General features: G+C 50.7%; 1 protein-coding gene and 1 long non-coding RNA gene across 3 annotated transcripts in view; one reads left to right on the top strand and one right to left on the bottom strand.

The window, feature by feature from the left end:
* The window catches only part of LOC106994018 (uncharacterized), a 52,692-nt gene extending 42,970 nt beyond the window's left edge, over positions 1-9,722 (bottom strand). The window contains exon 1 of the long non-coding RNA XR_001440406.3: positions 9,666-9,722. This is a non-coding gene — a long non-coding RNA (uncharacterized LOC106994018). The remainder of the gene's footprint in view (positions 1-9,665) is intronic.
* A 176-nt stretch (positions 9,723-9,898) lies between these two features.
* On the top strand, positions 9,899-17,458 carry PNPO (pyridoxamine 5'-phosphate oxidase). Of its 2 annotated transcripts, NM_001265856.1 has the most exon segments (7): positions 9,899-10,142; positions 11,378-11,502; positions 12,969-13,068; positions 13,911-13,964; positions 14,213-14,341; positions 14,659-14,729; positions 14,950-15,830. In NM_001265856.1, coding segments are annotated over 7 exon segments (786 nt in total). In that variant the 5' UTR covers positions 9,899-10,004; the 3' UTR covers positions 15,119-15,830.
* Positions 17,459-18,817: the final 1,359 nt, after the last annotated feature.

Raw genomic sequence — 18,817 nt, 5'->3', positions numbered from 1 at the left:
CCTTGCCTGTAAGGGGTGAACAGGGTTCTCAGTTCCTCTCCTGCACCAGGCCCCCAACACACTGACCTTTCTTCCTAGAGGACCTTAGACCAGCACTGACCCCTCCAGTGGGCAGGCAAACAGCTTTTCATGGTGGCAGTGTCAGCAAGAATGTGTTAGTGAAAGAACAGGCCGAAGACCCCCAGGAGAAGTAGTGGAGCATCCATTGTGTCATCAGCCTGGGCTTTTCAGGTGATACCTGTGACAGCTCTGCAGACTGCAGTTGCGTGATGTACACCCCTGAGTTTGGGGTCAGCTCTACCTTAGGTCCACTGCTGTCCTGCAGTACAGTAAAAGGGCCTGGTCCCCAGTCATTAATCTTGACATTGTCTCAGTCTCTTCCTAATTTCCAGTCCTAGAAGAGCTCGGCCATGATGTCGACTGGACACAGACCCCTCTGCAGAGTCAGAGGGGGCTAGATCCACCCCCTACAGCAATGCCCACACCAGGGTCCCATGAGGCGTGTGTCTTCTACACTGTCCTCCCACAGGCAGGTGGTCTTACTCAGCACAGCAGGGCCACCCACCCGATGCCAGGGAGCTTTTAGGGAGACAGGCCCAAAGTTTAATAGAACTGTGATAACTGGGAGTCCTCGGGGGGACACCCTGGGCTCCCCAGCTCATGGTGAGAAAGTGGGCTGTGGTCACGCACACAGATACTACTTCTTAGCAGCGTCGTCCTTTACCCCAGGCAAAAGGGAGTATGGCAGAAGTTTCCTAGTGCACACTGCCCTAAGGAAAACTCACCCTCCCCAAGACCAACCCTATCTCTTGTCCTGTCTCCAAAAACAAGCTGCCACATCATTTCCAAAGTGAGCGGACCCATTTCCCCATACCACACCTGTTCTTCAGTTGGGGAGACCTGGACGAAGCAGCCGAAAGACTGAGAACTGTTACGGATGGGAAACTAAGGGGACAGGACTGCTAAATGCAAGGTGGGGTCCTGGAACAGAAAAAGGACATGAGTGGGAGAAAAAGGGGTGAAACTCAAAAAAGCCCAAGTTTGCTTTTTTATTTTTTTGGTAGAGTTGGAGTCTCCCTATGTTGCCCAGGCTGGTCTCAAACTCTTGAGCTCAAGGATCTGCTCACCTAGGCCTCCCAAAGTGTTGGGATGACAGGCAGGAGCCACCATGCCCGGCCTCTGTAGTTTAATTAATAGTGGTGTGCCAATGTTAATTTCTTGATGTAGACAATTGTGCTATGGTAGTAAGATCTTAATATTTGGGGAAGGTAGGTGAAGGGTGTATGGGAAATCTCTGAACTACATTGGTAACTTTTTCGTAAGTCTAAAATTACTTTAACAAATTGGAATGGAAGACCTGGAATAGAGACATAAAAAATGAAGCAAATGGAACAAGATCACCCAAGCAGCATCAGAATCAGAGTGGACAGCACATACTATGGTGACTAGAACCCTGAGATTCTGGAGATTATGAGAGGTGTGGGCACCTGTTAGAGTTTGCCAGCTATGGCCCCACCTTCATTCTGCCCCTTGCCACTTGCACCATCTCAGGTCCCCAGACCCCTCAGGGGCTCATGGCTGATAGAACACAGATGCCGAGGAACCTAACTCAGGATGAGATGCTGCCTTGGGACAGAGAACACTTGTAATTCAACCAAGGTCTTTGGGCTGGGGTGAGTCACTGAAGGAACTGCGGTAATCTCAGGACAGGTGGCAATTGGGTTTCCTAGGTGAAGGGGTCCTCACGGAGTAGAAGAGGCAGGAAGTGAGCTTGGGAGGATGGAATAATGAACAGGGCTGTGGGTAAAAAAAATGAAGCAAACCATGGTGGACTATGGTAGTGACTCAGGGCCTGGAGAACAGGGTCAAATACCTGCTCATAGGGACCTTGGGCAAAAGAAAATAAGAACTGACCACAGGGCAAGCCAAATGCAGGGACCAAGCAGGATTTCTCAAAGGAAACTAGGAAGCCACTAGGCCATGTCCTTTGGGGCTGCCTGAAAACCCACCACCAGGCCTCCTCACTTACTGCCTGTGGCCCACACCATAATTACCAAGACAGGTAGTCTGGGGACTGAAACTGATTTAATTCACTTGGCCTTTGAAGCTCACCATCCCTCCAGTCAACAAACACACTTGTGGACGGGGACAGCGGCTCATGCCTATAATCTCAGCACTTTGGGAGGCTGAGGCAGGAGGACTGCTTGAGCCCAGCGGTTTGAGACCAGGGGCAACATAGTGAGACCCCTCTACAAAAATAAAAAAATTAGCCAGGCATGGTGGTGTGTGCCTACAGTCGCAGCTACTTAGGAGGCTGAGGTGGGAGGATCTCTTGAGCCCAGGAGGTCAAGGCTGCAGTGAGCTATGAGTGTGCCACTGCATTCCAGCCTGGGAAACAGAGTAAGACCCTGTCTCAAAAAAAAAAAAAAAAAAAGAAAGAAAGAAAGAAAGAAAGAAAGAAAAAAACAAAAAACAAAAAACAAAAACACACACTCAGCCCTGCTCCCACCAGGTGCAAAAAAGTTCCATGCCCCACTCACCATACCTAACACCCATCATACTGAAAAGCTTAACAAAAGTGGTTTATGCATAAACATTACAGATTTTTTTTTTTTTTTTTTGAGACGGAGTCTCGCTCTGTCGCCCAGGCTGGAGTGCAGTGGCCGGATCTCAGCTCACTGCAAGCTCCGCCCCCTGGGTTCACGCCATTCTCCTGCCTCCGCCTCCCCAGTAGCTGGGACTACAGGCGCCCGCCACCTCGCCCGGCTAGTTTTTTGTATTTTTTTTTTAGTAGTGACGGGGTTTCACCGTGTTAGCCAGGATGGTCTCGATCTCCTGACCTCGTGATCCGCCCGTCTCGGCCTCCCAAAGTGCTGGGATTACAGGCTTGAGCCACCGCGCCCGGCCAAACATTACAGATTAGCATTTTTTGAGCACACCTTGTGGGCTAGGATTGTGAGAAGGAGCCAGAGAAAGTTAAGAGATGTGGTCCCTCTCGGCAAGGAGCTCCCATTTTAACAGGGAATACCAGCCACACACAATGGATTTGGGAAGCCATCTATAAGCACATGCAAGGATTGTGTAGGGGGTTAGCCACAAGCACCATGGGCAGGACACTGGTAAGGTTCAGCCTCCTCTGATCTTGCCCCAAGCCTCTGAGGACTCACCACCTTTGGGCCTCTGATAAATCTACTCAGGGCTCAGGCATCTGCTGGCAGAGCATCAAGCACACATCCTTCTGTAAGTCCTGGTGTTGCTACCCTTGGGGCCCCAAGCTGAGTTCACCCCAAGGCTGGGCCCAAGAATTCCTGAGCTTCAGGCCCTCCAGCACACCCCTTGCTCTGCTATCAGCCTTCTTCCTCTCACCTCTTAGAAAGCTGGACACTGGCCAGGCAGGTGGCACACACCTGTAATCTCAGCACTTTGGGAGGCTGAGGCAGGCGGATCACCTGAGGTCAGGAGTTTGAGACCAGCCTGGCCAACATGGTGAAACCCCATCTCTACTAAAAATACAAAAATTATCCCAGTGTGGTGGTGCGTGCCTGTAATCCCAGCTACTCGGGAGGCTGGGACAGAAGAACTGCTTGAACCCAGGAGGTGGAAGTTGCAGTGGGCTGAGATCGTGCCACTGCACTCCAGCCTAGGTGACAAGAAAAAAACTCCATCTCAAAAAATAAAAAAATAAAAAATTGTAAAAAGAAAGCTGGACGCTATATTTCACCAGCATCATTACCACTCCTCCTTGACTCTCCCTTTCCCTACCACCCTCCCTAACTCTCCCAGGCCCTCTTTCCTTCTCAGACATTCTCATCCTCCCTCATGGCTCTAAGTGCCACCTCGAGGCTCATGCTACCTAAACCAGTATCATCAGCCCTGATCTCCCCACTAAGCTCCAGACTCCATTATCCAACCTGGCCAAATGTGGGTGTCCCATCAACCCTCACACTCAAAATGTTGCTAAGGAATTCACCTTTCCCCCAAACCTCCTCCTCCAACATGCCCCACTTCAATGAACAGCACCACCCGTGTCACCTAAAGCCAGCCCTGGTGAGTGGATCCCTCCTTTTCATAAGCCCTACCCCATACTCATGCATCAGGATCCTGCCCCCACCTTCCACTTGGACAACACCGCAGCTTCTCCCAACCTATCCCTGCCACCAGCCTGACCCTCCCTTGCTCATCACCCACTTGGTCACCAGAGCCAGGTTCCAAAACACAAATCCAATCACTAAAGTAAAACTGAAATACATAAGTTAGTTAGATAATTAGAAAAAAAGGTGGTTTAAGAAAGTAAACATTGGCCAGGTGTGGTGGCTCAAGCCTGTAATCCTAGGACTTTGGGAGGCCGAGACAGGTGGATCACGAGGTCAGGAGATCGAGACCATCCTGGCTAACACGGTGAAACCCCGTCTTTACTAAAAAAAATACAAAAAACTAGCCAGGCGAGGTGGCGGGTGCCTGTAGTCCCAGCTACTCGGGAGGCTGAGGCAGGAGAATGGCGTAAACCCGGGAGGCGGAGCTTGCAGTGAGCTGAGATCCGGCCACTGCACTCCAGCCTGGGCGACAGAGGGAGACTCCGTCTCAGAAAAAAAAAAAAAAAAAAAGTAAGTAAACATGGCTGGGCATGGTGGCTCACGCCTATAATCCCAGCACTTTGGGAGGCCAAGGAGGGTGGATCACTTGAGGCCAGGAGTTCGAAACCAGCCTGGCCAACATGATGAAACCCTGTCTCTACTAAAAATGCAAAAAATTAGCCAGGCGTGGTGGCGGCCGCCTGTAATCCCAGCTACTCAGGAGGCTGAGAAAGGAGAATTGCTTGAACCCGGGAGGGGGAGGTTGCAGTGAGCCCAGGTTGCACCACTGCACTCCAGCCTGGGCAACAGAGTGATACTCCATCTCAAAAAAAAGTAAAAGCATTAGAAGAAAACAGGCAAGGCACAGTCCCCAAACCCACATGCAGATTTTTTTTTCTTTTGAGACTCAGTCTTGCTCTGTTGACCATGCTGGAGTGCAGTGGCACGATCTCAGCTCACTGCAACCTCTGCCTTCCGGGTTCAAGCCATCCTTGTGCCTCAGCCTCCTGGGTAGCTGAGATTACAGGTGCCCGCCACCACGCCTGGCTAATTTTTGTATTTTTAGTGCAGACAGGGTTTCACCATGTTGGCCAGCCTGGTCTCAAACTCCTGACCTCAAGTGATCCACCTACCTCGGCCTCCCAAAGTGCTGGCGTTACAGGCGTGAGCCACCACACCCAGCCATGCAGACTTTTTTGTTTCATCCTGAGAAACCAGTGTGCCTCTCTGTACAATAAAAATGTCGCTATGTATTTTCTATTCATTTAAGACTTTCTCAAGAGAAGACTGGAACAGTAAAATAATTCCTTTCTCCCACTCAGAAAGTCCCTGCTGGTGGTTGCATCAGTAGCAAAAACAGCTAGTAGGCTTGTTTCCCTTCTGGTTGTGCACTGCAGGGCTGCTTTGTGATCCAGAAACCAAATCCAACTAAGTAGAAAAGCGTAACACAAGTCTACTTATTATCTTTAAGACAAAGGGAAAAATACAAAAAAGCAATCAACTGCCACTTCTTTGCTAATGGCCAGGGGAAGGAGATGCTGTCAGAATCTAGCACTTTTTTTCTCCCCATCTGGTCTTTAAAAAGCAGGAACTAGACACTGGTTCATAGGCTAAAAAATATCACAGGATAGGCCGGGCGCGGTGGCTCAAGCCTGTAATCCCAGCACTTTGGGAGGCCGAGACGGGCGGATCACTAGGTCAGGAGATCGAGACCATCCTGGCTAACACGGTGAAACCCCGTCTCTACTAAAAAATACAAAAAAAAAACTAGCCGGGCGAGGTGGCGGGCGCCTGTAGTCCCAGCTACTCGGGAGGCTGAGACAGGAGAATGGCCCGAACCCGGGAGGCGGAGCTTGCAGTGAGCTGAGATCCGGCCACTGCACTCCAGCCTGGGCGACAGAGCGAGACTCCGTCTCAAAAAAAAAAAAAAAAAAAAAAAAAAAAAAAAATATATATATATATATATATATATATATATATATATATCTCACAGGATAAAATATCAGAATCATTGTGTCTAAAAGCCTGGCCCTCAGCACCTGCATGATGACTCTTCAGCAAGGAGCACGTAGCCCTGCCTGCTTGTTCAGCTTGTTTACTCATCACCTTTGCTCCAGCAGTATTACATGTCTCCAGGTTCCCCCGAGTGCACCATGCCTTTACTCACAATGTTCCCTCTTGCTGGGACGCCTGTTCCATTGTCCCATCTAGCAAAAACTTACTTATTAAGACATCAAATGTCCACTCCCTTTACAAAGCCTTTCCTGACTGTTTGATCCTCTTCTTTCTGCTCCTCTTTACTGTACAGAAACACCTGTTAAAATATCTCGGGAGGCTGAGGCAGGAGAATCACTTGAACCCAGGAGACAGAGGTTGCAGTAAGCCAAGATTGTGGCACTGCACTCCAGCCTGGGTGACAGGGTGAGACTCTGTCTCAAAAAAAAAAAAAAAAAAATCCGCAACAACTCTTAAGCTCACAAATCTGCCTCCCCCTATAGACTACAAGCCCAGGTTGTCATCTTCATCTTAATATTCTCAGACTTGGTTCAGTGCACGGTCCAAAGGAAGTCTTTAGCAAATGTCTACTGAATTAATACATAAATATACATCTACCTCCATTACAATGAGCTGTTGGCTTTTAAGTACATGGATGAGCTTAGTCTTGGTGTCCTAGAATCCAGGTCCAGGGTAGCGGCAGCCCAGGAGTACTAAAAGAATGTGAAGAAAAACCCCATGGCTGGGCACGGTGGCTCACGTCTGTAATCCCAGCACTTTGGGAGGACAAGGTAGGTGGATCACTTGAGGTCAGGAGTTCCACACCAGCCTGGCCAACATGGCGAAACCCCATCTGTACTACTAAAATTACAAAAAATTAGCCAGGTGTGGTGGCACACGCCTGTAATCCCAGCTACTTGGGAGATTGAGGCAGGAGAATGGCTTGAACCCGGGAGGCAGAGGTTGCAATGAGCCGAGATCACACCACTGCACTCCAGCCTGAATGACAGAGGGAGGCTCTGTCTCAAAAAACAAACAAACAAACAACAACAACAACAAAAAACCCAGGCCGGGCGCGGTGGCTCAAGCCTGTAATCCCAGCACTTTGGGAGGCCGAGACGGGCGGATCACGAGGTCAGGAGATCGAGACCATCCTGGCTGACACGGTGAAACCCCGTCTCTACTAAAAATACAAGAAAATTAGCCGGGCGAGGTGGCGGGTGCCTGTAGTCCCAGCTACTCGGGAGGCTGAGGCAGGAGAATGGCGTGAACCCGGGAGGCGGAGCTTGCAGTGAGCTGAGATCCGGCCACTGCACTCCAGCCTGGGGCACAGAGCAAGACTCCGTCTCAAAAAAAAAAAAAAAAAAAAAAAAACCCATGAACAAAACCCATCCTGAGTTGAAGTGCACTCATTACTCTGCTTACACAGGTTTAACTGCAGGGGCTTAAGAGGGCGGGAGTACAGCAATGTTCTTGTATAGAAAGACAACTTCGGCCGGGCGCGGTGGCTTAAGCCTGTAATCCCAGCACTTTGGGAGGCCGAGACGGGCGGATCACAAAGTCAGGAGATCGAGACCATCCTGGCTAATACGGTGAAACCCCGTCTCTACTAAAAAATACAAAAAACTAGCCGGGCGAGGTGGTGGGCGCCTGTAGTAGTCCCAGCTACTAGAGAGGCTGAGGCAGGAGAATGGCGTGAACCCGGGAGGCGGAGCTTGCAGTGAGCTGAGATCCGACCACTGCACTCCAGTCTGGGCAACAGAGCGAGACTCCGTCTCAAAAAAAAAAAAAAAAAAAAAAGAAAGACAACTACGTCTGGCTGTGGTGGCTCACGCTTGTAATCCCAGCACTTTGGGAGGCTGAGGCGGGTGGATCACGAGGTCAGGAGATTGAGACCATCCTGGCTAACATGGTGAAACCGCGTCTCTACTAAAAATACAAAAAATTAGCCGGGCGTGGTGGCAGGCGCCTGTAGTCCTAGCTACTCGGGAGGCTGAGGCAGGAGAATGGCCTGAACCTGGGAGACAGAGCTTGCAGTGAGCCAAGATCACACCACTGCACTCCAGCGTGGGCGACACAGCAAGACTCTGTCTCAAAAAAAAAAAAAAAAAAAGAAAGAAAGAAAGATAACTTCAACAGGAAAGTAAATCTAGTCAGCTTCCTCTCAATTATGCTGATGGAGCAAAATGACGGCAGCACAAAAAAATTCAACCAGTGGAGAATCCATAGACCAATATCATTAAGTTTTGAGACATGTATTATTATTTTGCAGCAAAATTGTCTTCCAGATTCTATCTGGCTCAAGCTATGTACACATAAAGGATGACAGGTATCTAATGTAGGGCTTCATGAAGCTCAGCTGTAATGCAGACACCTGGCCAGGCCAGGAAGTTCCCCTTACCTGGCACAGTCCTGGGTGCCTGCCTAGATGGCTCTTGCAGTTCCCCTTCCTGATGCTGGTGGAAAGCAGGGCTACAGAGAGGTCTCGACCCAAGGCTGCCCCAGCCAGGTCAGAATTGGACTGGGCACGAGTGGGTTTCCCATTTTTCAGCCTTGCATCCACAGCCTGGAAGGGCTATTCACAGCCACCTGCTCCGTGTACTCTCACTTGGCAATTACTTGCATTGACCTAGAGGCTAGACTCCTACTACCTAGCAAGGGCAAAATGTGGAAAAAGGGAAGCTTGACAAAGATGGGGGAGGCCCTGGAGAGATGGGACATTGGCAGCCTCGCCATCTACCAGGTCACTGGCTCCTATGAACTCCAATGCACCGTTGCAGGGGAAACCATGAGCAAAGGGAGCAAAGTACTCTGACCCTTGCTTAAATAAATGAGGTTGGAGGGAGGGGGTTTAAAACCAGAAGAGGTGGCGGGTGCGGTGGCTCACGCCTATAATCCCAGCACTTTGGGAGGCCGAGGCGGGTGGATCACCTGAGATCAGGAGTTTAAGACTAGCCTGGCCAACATGGTGAAACCCCGTCTCTACTAAAAATACAAAAATTAGCCAGGCGTGGTGGCAGGCGCCTGTAATCCCAGCTACCCGGGAGGCTGAGGCAGAGAATTGCTTGAACCCGGGAGGTGGAAGTTGCAGTGAGCCGAGATCGCGCCACTGCACTCCAAACTGAGTGACAGAGCTAGTCTCCGTCTCAAACAAAACAAAACAAAACAAAAACAAAACTAGAAGAGGAAAACCACTCTGGTCTGGGAAACCTTGGTACCAAATTTCCTTTGTGACCTTCCCAAAGCCATCTTCCTTCTCACCTCACCGTCTCTTCCTAACCCCACTGCACCTCCCCACTCGGGGCATGGTCCACAAGTCATTTCAACCTCTCCCACTCTCATGCCCTAATTCCTCCCCACAACCAGATTACCCTTTTCTCTATGTGCCCCCATCACCTTGCTTCAGAGTCTGGCCCCTAATTCCATTTTCCATTTTTCTTTTCCCATTCCACTAGTCTCCCTTCCCAAGGGGTACTTCCTGCCCTAAGTTCGCCTACAGGCACCTACTATGGGCCAGCCACTTAATACTGACTACTCCTCTCAAGCCCCCGGGACACATCCTCCACCCCGCCTGAGCTGCAGGAGATCCTCCTATACCTTTAACCAACCTCCACGTGCGTGTTAACGGCGGTGACAGCATTTCCTTGTCTCTCTGCTCCCGCCCCCAAAGGCGCTACCCATTGGTCGCTGGGTTTCTCTGTTCTCGCTCTAATTGGCCTTGCTACCGAAAAGCTCCAACCAATGACCTCTCCATGTCTGTCTCCCTCCTCCGATCCTGGAAACTCATTGGCTCCGAGGATTTAGGACCTGTTAGCTTGGTTGGACGACTAGCAAATCCTTCCTTCCCCGGGGTAGAAGTCCAGGGTGAGAAATTGGTTCCGAACTCAAAGGAACCCAGCGCCGGGCCACAGCCGGGTCACGTGGCCGGCGGCCCCCATGACGTGCCGGCTGCGGGGCGTCACAGCGACGTTCGGGCGACCTGCCGAGTGGCCAGGCTACCTCCGTCACCTGCGTGGTCGCAGTGCTGCCATGGACCTGGGACCCATGCGCAAGAGTTACCGCGGGGACCGAGAGGTGCCGCCGCCAGGGCCAGGCCTCCTGAAGGGGCGGGGGAAAAGGGGTCCCTGGAGTCATCTACAGCGGGGCGGGGAGTAGGAGGAGCCCCTCCGGGCTTCTGGGGCCACCCGGTGGGGCAAGGAGGTTTGGGGATCACCCCCAGTGGGAAAAGGGGGCTTCAAAGACATCCCACCGGGGGAGGAGTTCCGGGAAAACGCAAATGAAATGGGTTCAAAAGGCAGCCTTTCGTAATGGGTGAGAGCTCGAACTTTGGAGCCTGCCTGGGCTGGAATCCTTAGTGTCTCTGGGCCTCAGTTTCCTCATCTGGGAAGTGATAGTACCTGCCTTACGGGGATGTTATGGTCTTAAATGTTTGTAAAGTGCTTAGAACCCTGCTTACTCGACAGGTAGCAAGGTCAGATAACTTGCTCAGGCCCACAGCTAGTGATGGATGAATCAGGGTTTCATGTGATGGATGTCAGGACAGTGCTGGGCCTCCCTCAAGGGCGGGGGAAGAGTGGTCCTCGGAGTCATCTACTAGGGGGAGGGGAGTAGGAGGAACCAGCCTCTCAGGGCTTCTGGGGCCACCCCCTGGGGCAAGGAGGTTTGGGGGTCACCCAAACCTCAGGTAGGAGGAGAGGAGAAAGCTCTTAGCTTACTGCCTTCAGTACTTTCTGCTGACCACTGGGAAGTTCTTTTCCTTTTCCCTTCACAGGAGGGGAACCAAGAGAACCTTTTAGGAGTTGGGGTCCAGGGCCCTGGTTGCCAAATCTGGTTGCATGTGGTCATTTCTAGAAATGCTTGTTTAAAATGCAGTTTTTCCAGCCTGGGCAACATAGTGAGACCCTGTCTCTACAAAAAACTAAAATTAGTCGAGCATATAAGTAAATAAAAATGCAGTTTTTGATTAAGCCTCAGACCTGCTGAATGAGAAATTATGGGGGTGGAGCCCAGAAAGTTTTTTTTATGCTCCCCAGGTGATTCTGATGCACAGACAGTTTTGGTTACCCATGACATGAAAACCCTGATTTATCCATCACTAGCTGTGGGACAGCAAGTTGTCTGACCTTTTTATGCCTGTTTCCTCACCTGTAAAATGGGGCACAGATTCTTCTTACTGCGTACTATTTTTTATTTTAAGGTCACTGTCATGAGGACTAAATGAGTTGATATTTGAAAAATGATTAGAACAGTGCCAGGTACCTAGTAAGCACTATATATGTTTATTAAATGGAATAAATCTCCCTTCCTAGGCATTTGAGGAGACTCATCTGACCTCCCTTGACCCACTGAAACAGTTTGCTGCCTGGTTTGAGGAGGCTGTTCAGTGTCCTGACATAGGGGAAGCAAATGCCATGTGTCTGGCTACCTGTACCAGGTGGGCATGGCCGTGGGCCCCTCTTTGGGTGGATACATATGAACTAGGAAGCTTATGAAGCTCTCAACTCTGGATGCCAACTTTATGGTTCCAGCTCTGTTATTAATGTGCTGTGTGGCTTTAGATGAGATGCTTGTCCTCTCTGGGCCTGTGTCCTTACCTATAAACCAAAGACCAGAACACAAAATTATATTTCAGTGATAAAAATGCAATGCCTTAGACTGGGCGCGGTGGCTCACGCCTGTAATCCCAGCACTTTCGGAGGCCCAGGCGGGTGGATCATGAGGTCAGGAGATCGAGACCATCCTGGCTAACACGGTGAAACCCCGTCTCTACTGAAAATACAAAAAATTAGCCGGGTGGGTAGTCCCAGCTACTCGGGAGGCTGAGGCAGAAGAATGGCGTGAACCCAGGAGGTGGAGATTGCAGTGAGCCAAGATTGTGCCACTGCGCTGCAGCCTGGGGGACAGAGCGTGAGACTCCATCTCAAAAAAAAAAAAAAAAAAAAAAAATGCAGTAGCTTGTTCATCTCTGCCCTTGATATATCCACAAGCAACCCCTTGCCTCCCTCATCTCCCCATCTACCCAAGCCTCGTCTGTCATTCAGGAGCTACTTCTGGTGAAGCTCTGTCTCTCTCTCGAAATCTAGCACAGTACTTGACTATATCATTCCTTTGACAATCATATGCCCTTTGAGACATCACTTGTATTAGCCTATTATTCAATTCTCCTTGCTAAAGTGTAAGGCCTTGAAGCCAGCGCTCTTGTACTGTACAAGTGGATATTTCCCAGACCTCTGAGCAGAGGAGCTGATCTCGTAGCACCACTGTGATCCCGAAGCATTGGATGATTGCATTATTGTTAGTCCCTGCCTTTAGGGTCTTATGAGTTTACTAGGGATGCCTTAACAAAATACTGTAGACTGGATAGCTTAAACCACGGGAGTTTATTTCCTTATAGTTCTGGTGGCTAGAAGTCCAAGATCAAGGTGCCATCAGGGGTGGTTTCTGGTGAGGCCTCTGCTTGGGGTTTGCAGACAGCTGCTTTTTGCCATGTCCTCATACTGCCTTTCCTGTGTGTGTTGTGGGGGACAAGGGAGGTGGTTCTAAAGTGCCTCTTCTCTTACAGTGACACCAGTCCTATTGGATTAGGGCCCCACCCCATGACCTTATTATTTAACCTTAATTACCTCCATAAGGTCCCTGTCTCCAAATACAGTCACATTGAGGTTTAAGGCTTTAACACAGCGGTTTTGGGTGACACTATTCAGTCCATAACAGGGCCCTAGGCTGTGGTGTCATACCTCTAGGACAAACCCCCAGGAGCACATGGGAGGGGGCCCCAGCCTAACAGCCCAGTAAAGGAGGTACAGCTGGAGGGGGTGCTGAGACATCTTTTGGGGAGAGGGACTGTAGCCAGAACATTGAAGCAGGCTCTGACCACAGTGCTCTGCTGTTTGCTCCTAGAGATGGAAAACCCTCTGCTCGCATGTTGCTACTGAAGGGCTTTGGGAAAGATGGCTTCCGCTTCTTCACTAACTTCGAGAGTCGAAAAGGAAAAGAGCTGGTGTGTGAAAAGAGCTGGTAATCTTTCCCAGGGCCTGTGGGATTTGGCCCTTTCCTCCTCAGTCACCTTCTCATGCTACCCCACCCCTCAGTCTACTTGCTCTCTCTCTGCAGGTGCCCTCCTGCCATGAGGCCTTGGCACTTGCTGTGCTCTTTGCCATAAATGAATGAATGCACTTTCTAACCAACCTCACCCCATCAGCCATCACCTGTTCCTTCAGATCTCAGCCCACATGTTACCTCCTCAGGAAGGCCTTCCTTGACTCTAACTCAGACTCAGCCCCTCATGTTGTTTGCTGCCATTATAACTTGCAACTTTCCTTTTTATCATTTTCTTCAGTTTGTAACTAAGCTTTTATTTGGGTGATTATGTAACTGATATTTGTCTCCTCTGCTGAACAGTAAGCTCTGCAGGAGTGGAGGATGCTGTGTTTTATCTCTGCTGTATCCCCCACATGTCTCCTGTTGTCAGACCCAGAGTAAGCACTTCGTGTGCATTCAGTGAATGAATCCAAAGTGAGTAAACCTCCCTGAGTCCATGCCAGCCAAACATGCATTTCTCAAGACTCGCAAATCTGTGGGTGAGAGAAATCACCCAGTCTCACTTTGGAGTCTGACTGGCTTAAACTTAGCTCCACCACTTACTGCAGGAACTTGGGCATGTGACTTAGCCTGTCTCCGTATCTGTGACAATAGGCCTACTTTTGAGGGTTTAAATGAGCTCATACAGTGGATGCATCTGCTGTGGGCCTGCACACTACAGCTCTCCTGCCTTTTCCCTGCATGCCGGAGGCCTCCTCTCCCTATCCTGATGACTGGCTGTGGATTCTCTTTTACTTCTAGGACTCGAATCCCTTTGCTTCCCTTGTCTTCTACTGGGAGCCACTTAACCGTCAGGTGAGTGAATTTTCCCAGGACAGCCTGGGATGGGCTGGGTTGGCAGGGCCTGAGTTTATGGCTAAGTCTAGTGAAGGTCCCCAGACTGGGCAAACATCCCAGCTGGGCACTCTGCCTCTATAATAGCCCTCAGTTAGCTGGAGCCAAGAGTGGTGGGACAGCCGATAGAATAGAGAGGAATAGGGCCTGTGCTGGTAGGGAGGGCAGGTGGCATTGAACGCCATTCACCCAGAGCCATCCTTGAGCAGGTGCGTGTGGAAGGCCCTGTGAAGAAGCTGCCGGAGGAGGAGGCTGAGTGCTACTTCCACTCCCGCCCCAAGAGCAGCCAGATTGGGGCTGTGGTCAGCCACCAGAGTTCTGTGATCCCTGATCGGGAGGTGAGTGGGGCTCCACTGTAGTCCTCCAGGTGGCGGAGGCTTTGGCTTATCCCCAGAAGCTGTCCCCAGGAGATGCCAGGTTCCTGTCTCCAGCCCAGTGAAAACAGTGAAAAGGGCAGTGAGAAGGGAAATAGGGGTAGGGAGAGGGAAAATAGGCCTCCTCTGTCCATCTGGCCATCCCGTTGACTGTGTGCTCCTGGAAGGCAGAGGCCAGTCTGCTCTGCTCACCAGTGTCCCCAGCACATATCCCCAGGAAGTCCTTGTTAATGAATCATTGACTGGGCCTGGCCCTTCTTCTAACTCCTTCCCCTGGACAGTATCTGAGAAAGAAAAATGAGGAACTGGAACAGCTCTACGAGGATCAAGAGGTGCCCAAGCCAAAATCCTGGTGAGTGACATCTGGTAGTCATCTAGAAAGGGACACCAGGCCCCTGTGTTTACTTGAAGCCACCTGCCTGGGGAATCACAGATCTCCTCCTCCCTGGCCACCCTCATCAGATGCATCCCAGCAACTTCCTTCAAGAGGCCCTGGGATGAGGGGTGAGGGTGGGAGAGTGACCTGGCTAGGAAAATCCACAGAGCACTGAAACCTCTGCTTCTCCTTATAGGGGTGGCTATGTCCTGTACCCTCAGGTGATGGAGTTCTGGCAAGGTCAAACCAACCGCCTGCATGACCGGATAGTCTTTCGGCGGGGCCTGCCCACAGGAGATTCCCCTTTGGGGCCCATGACCCACCGCGGGGAGGAAGACTGGCTCTATGAGAGACTTGCACCTTAACTCTGGGACCTGCCGGGCCAGAGTGCAGCTAGGGCTGGGTGTCAAGAGAGGGTGTGGGATTGGAACTCAGGCCCTTCTTTGTAAGCTCAACCCATTTCCCTCCCTACCCTTTATATTGAGGACTCTTCAGAGCTCATGCTCTAAGTTCTTTGTACTCAGTTGGTTTTCAGTTAGCTGGTCAAGTATAGTGTAATGGTGGTGTAGAGAATCACAAATGGAAAATCATTCCATAATTATTTTTTTGACCCTGCCTATGATTGATTAGGATAGCTCCCTCTAGGGGTAGCAACCGGTGTGACTCCGTTTCTGGTGACAGGGAGGGCCCCAGCAGCCCCGTCTGTTACCATGTGAGTCATACTGGCCAAAGCTTAGTGCCAGCATATTCACCTGAGCCAACGTGGCCAATCAGATTGTTTTGTCAGTAATTTGAAATTTGAACTGGAGGGATCCAGAACCTTGGGAGTCATTGAAGCCAAGTCATTCATGGCAGCCAGGAAACAACAGGAACCAACAGCCTCTGCCTGCTGCTATTGCAACTCCCAGGATCCCTCCCTCCCAGGTCTGGGCCGTGCAGTTCCTCCCCCTGCCTTGAAACACCCCACTATCTGTAAAGTCTCTCTCTCTCTCTCTATTTTTTTTTAACTTAATCTAGCTAGAATATATTTCTGTTGGTTACAACTTAACTCATTTATGGATAGGATTTTTTTTTTTTTTAGACGGAGCCTCACTCTGTCGCCCAGGCTGGAGTGCAGTGGCGTGATCTTGGCTCACTGCAACCTCTGCCTCCCGGGTTCAAGCGATTCTCCTGCCTCAGCCTCCTGAGTAGCTGGGACTACAGGCACCCACCACACCCAGCTAATTTTTGTATTTTTAGTAGAGACGGGGTTTCACCATGTTGGCCAGGATGGTCTCCATCTCTTGACCTTATGATTCACCCACCTCAGCCTCCCAAAGTGCTGGGATTACAAACATGAGCCACCGTGCCCAGCCAGGATAGTATATTTTTATAGCACTTCCCCTACTGATTGCTGCCTTCTCTGTGGCTCCAAGGAACTTGTAGAGTTACAGGGAAGCAGGTTTCATCTCAATAGTGGGAGAGATTTCAAACAGTCAGACCTGCCTAAGAAGGAGTGGGCTGTCACTAGGAAATTTTATTCCCAGTCAGTCAGGGATTTTGTAGAAGAGCTTCATGTGCTGGTACCAATCGGACAGGAAGATTTTAATCAGCTTTACTATCTATGTTTGTTTATGGAAATTGTGTGTATATATACATACATTTTCCAAAAAGAAAAATTAAATGATTATAGATATAATGTTTTTCAGACTATTCACATATCTGCTTTCCTTACTCCCCATCTCTGCTGATTATTCCTAGATCATTGGCTCTTCACCCACACTGGAATTACCTGGGGAGCTTTAAAAACCCTGATGCCTGGGTCCCACCCTCAGAGATGATTGAACCAGCCTGGCCAGCATGGCAAAACTCTGTCTCTGCCAAGATATGAGTGCAGCCTGGGCACTGGGAAATTTAAAAGCTCCCCAGAGAATTCTGTGCAGCCAAGGTTGAGACCTCCTGGTCTAGAGCTTTGCTGTACACAGTGTGGTCCACAAGCCAGGAGCATCTGCATCACTTGGCAGCCCCTTAGAGATTTCAGACTCCAGACCCACTGAATCTGACCCTGCATTTTCACTAGATCCCAGGTGACCAGCTGCACTAGACTCAACCTCTAAACCATGACCTCCCACCCTCACAGTCTGTGGTCCTTTAGTGACCCTCAGCTGAGTCACTGTGTTTGTTCTCGTTGAGCACAAGCCCGCTTACCAGGGACAGACTGGATGAGCAAGCAACCTGCTGGCTATGGAGAGGAGCCAAGCCGGGTAAATATTTGCCGTGACTAAGCCAGGATCAGAGAACTGACTGTTTCTTGCACTGGCTGGCATTGAGCTTGCCACTCTGTGAACTGTGCTTCCTTCCCCTGCATGGACCTGTTATCAGTCACTGTTATCCGCAGGGCTCCTCCAACTGGCAGCCCTCTCCTTGTTTATCCCCCTTAAGCCTGCGTGCAGGAAGGCACATTAACCCTGTGGCCCCCTGCAGGCAGGAGGGTGTCGGGTGCCCTTACCTACCTTGCCCTTTTTCTTGTACCGTAGGCTGTGCCATTTATGAGTACGTGTATGTGTGTCTGTGTGTGTGTCTAGAAGTGCTGCACCCACCTTGTATTATTGGAGGTTGTGTATCCCCCCCAGCTTTGAGCCTGGTCTCAGATGTTCCTTTTCTGTTCTCTGTCCAGCCGTTACTGCCCCCAGTCTGTAATAAAAGCCTGTCAGCCGTGCATTTTATTGATGTTCAACCCGGCCTGGTCTCTCTCAACCCCCAAGGCGGGGACTTGGGAAATTTAAGCGACTTTCCTGCCCCCTCACTTCTCCCCACCATGTAGGCAGTACGTCCAGCAGGGGGAGCCCTCCTCCCAGTGTCGGCCCCTTCCGGGCGGTGAAAGCCACTTCTAGCCGGCCTCCCCTGCCTCCCTCTTCATCCGCTTGGGTCGCGTCCCAGTGAAACTGTGGTCGATAACCCATAGCCTCTCCCGGTTCCCGCACATATTTGCGCTCTCGGTTCCTCCTCCTCGCCTGTTCTCATGAAAACTTGCAGCTGCCTCACTCTGCTTCCCTGGGCAGCCAGATCTCCCTTTGGCTTCTAGTACCTACCCCATATCTATCTGGTACCCCAGCTTAGAAACATAGACTTTACCTAGAAGATGGAGCCGGGGTCAGCATGCAAGGGGCAGAGGGGCTGTGGATACTCTAACCCAGAGGGGTAATGGTGATACTGGAGGAGCTGGCAGTACAGTGCCAGTATTATCTAGAGCCTTAGGTTGGTGGCCCAGGGCCCATCCTTATCTCCCACCTCAGGGAAACCGAGAATGGGCGGATGTGGGAGATGCCTGTAGTCTAGGGTCTTAAGGGACACTCAGCTTCAAAACTGGTTGGCTTTATCCAACTGCTTCCAGAGTTTGTCCAGTTCCCTCGAATGATGCTCACCTCCCAGGATCCTAAGACCCAGAGGTTGCTCCCTTCCCTCCCAAATTCCCCTTCCGCAGAAGATGTCTGTGCTTTTCTTTGTTCCGAGCTTCAGTTTCCTGTTCCCGTAGCAGATGAGAATCAAGAGTGGAAGGTGGCTGTGTGGGACAGTGGTCACATGTACAAGCCAGCTCTGGCTTCAGTGCCAGCTGTACCACTGCCAGTGCCTGGCCCCCGGGGTGAGTGATTTAACCTCTAAGCCTCAGCCAACTTGTCTGAAAAATGGGGATAATGACAGTATCTGTCTCAGGCGATGATAGGATTAAATGAACAAGCTTAGGGAGAACTTGTTCTAGGGGCCGCCTACTGTAAGCACCCTCTAAATGTTAGCTATTAACCGCAGGGCTGCGGTGTGGGGAAAGTCTGAGCTCCTCTGTGGAGGTCTCATGGATTGAGTAGTTGGTGAGACCCTAGGAAGTTCTGTGTAGTGGGAAGGGGTAGTGGAAAGAGGCCTTGGGAAAGGCAGCACCCCTAAGCCTGCCTTCCATCCCTCCAGCTCCTGGTCTCCCTTACTCATCATTTGAGGTCCCCCTGGCCTGGGTGAGGCACCTAACAAAGGCTCCCTTGTATAGGTCTGTTTGTTTCAGTAATAAATTCCCTGAGCAACAGCTCCTGGGGTGG

Source organism: Macaca mulatta, chromosome 16 (assembly GCF_049350105.2).
Source record: "Macaca mulatta isolate MMU2019108-1 chromosome 16, T2T-MMU8v2.0, whole genome shotgun sequence".
NCBI lineage: Eukaryota > Metazoa > Chordata > Mammalia > Primates > Cercopithecidae > Macaca > Macaca mulatta.
This window is presented reverse-complemented; position numbering and strand designations above follow the sequence as displayed.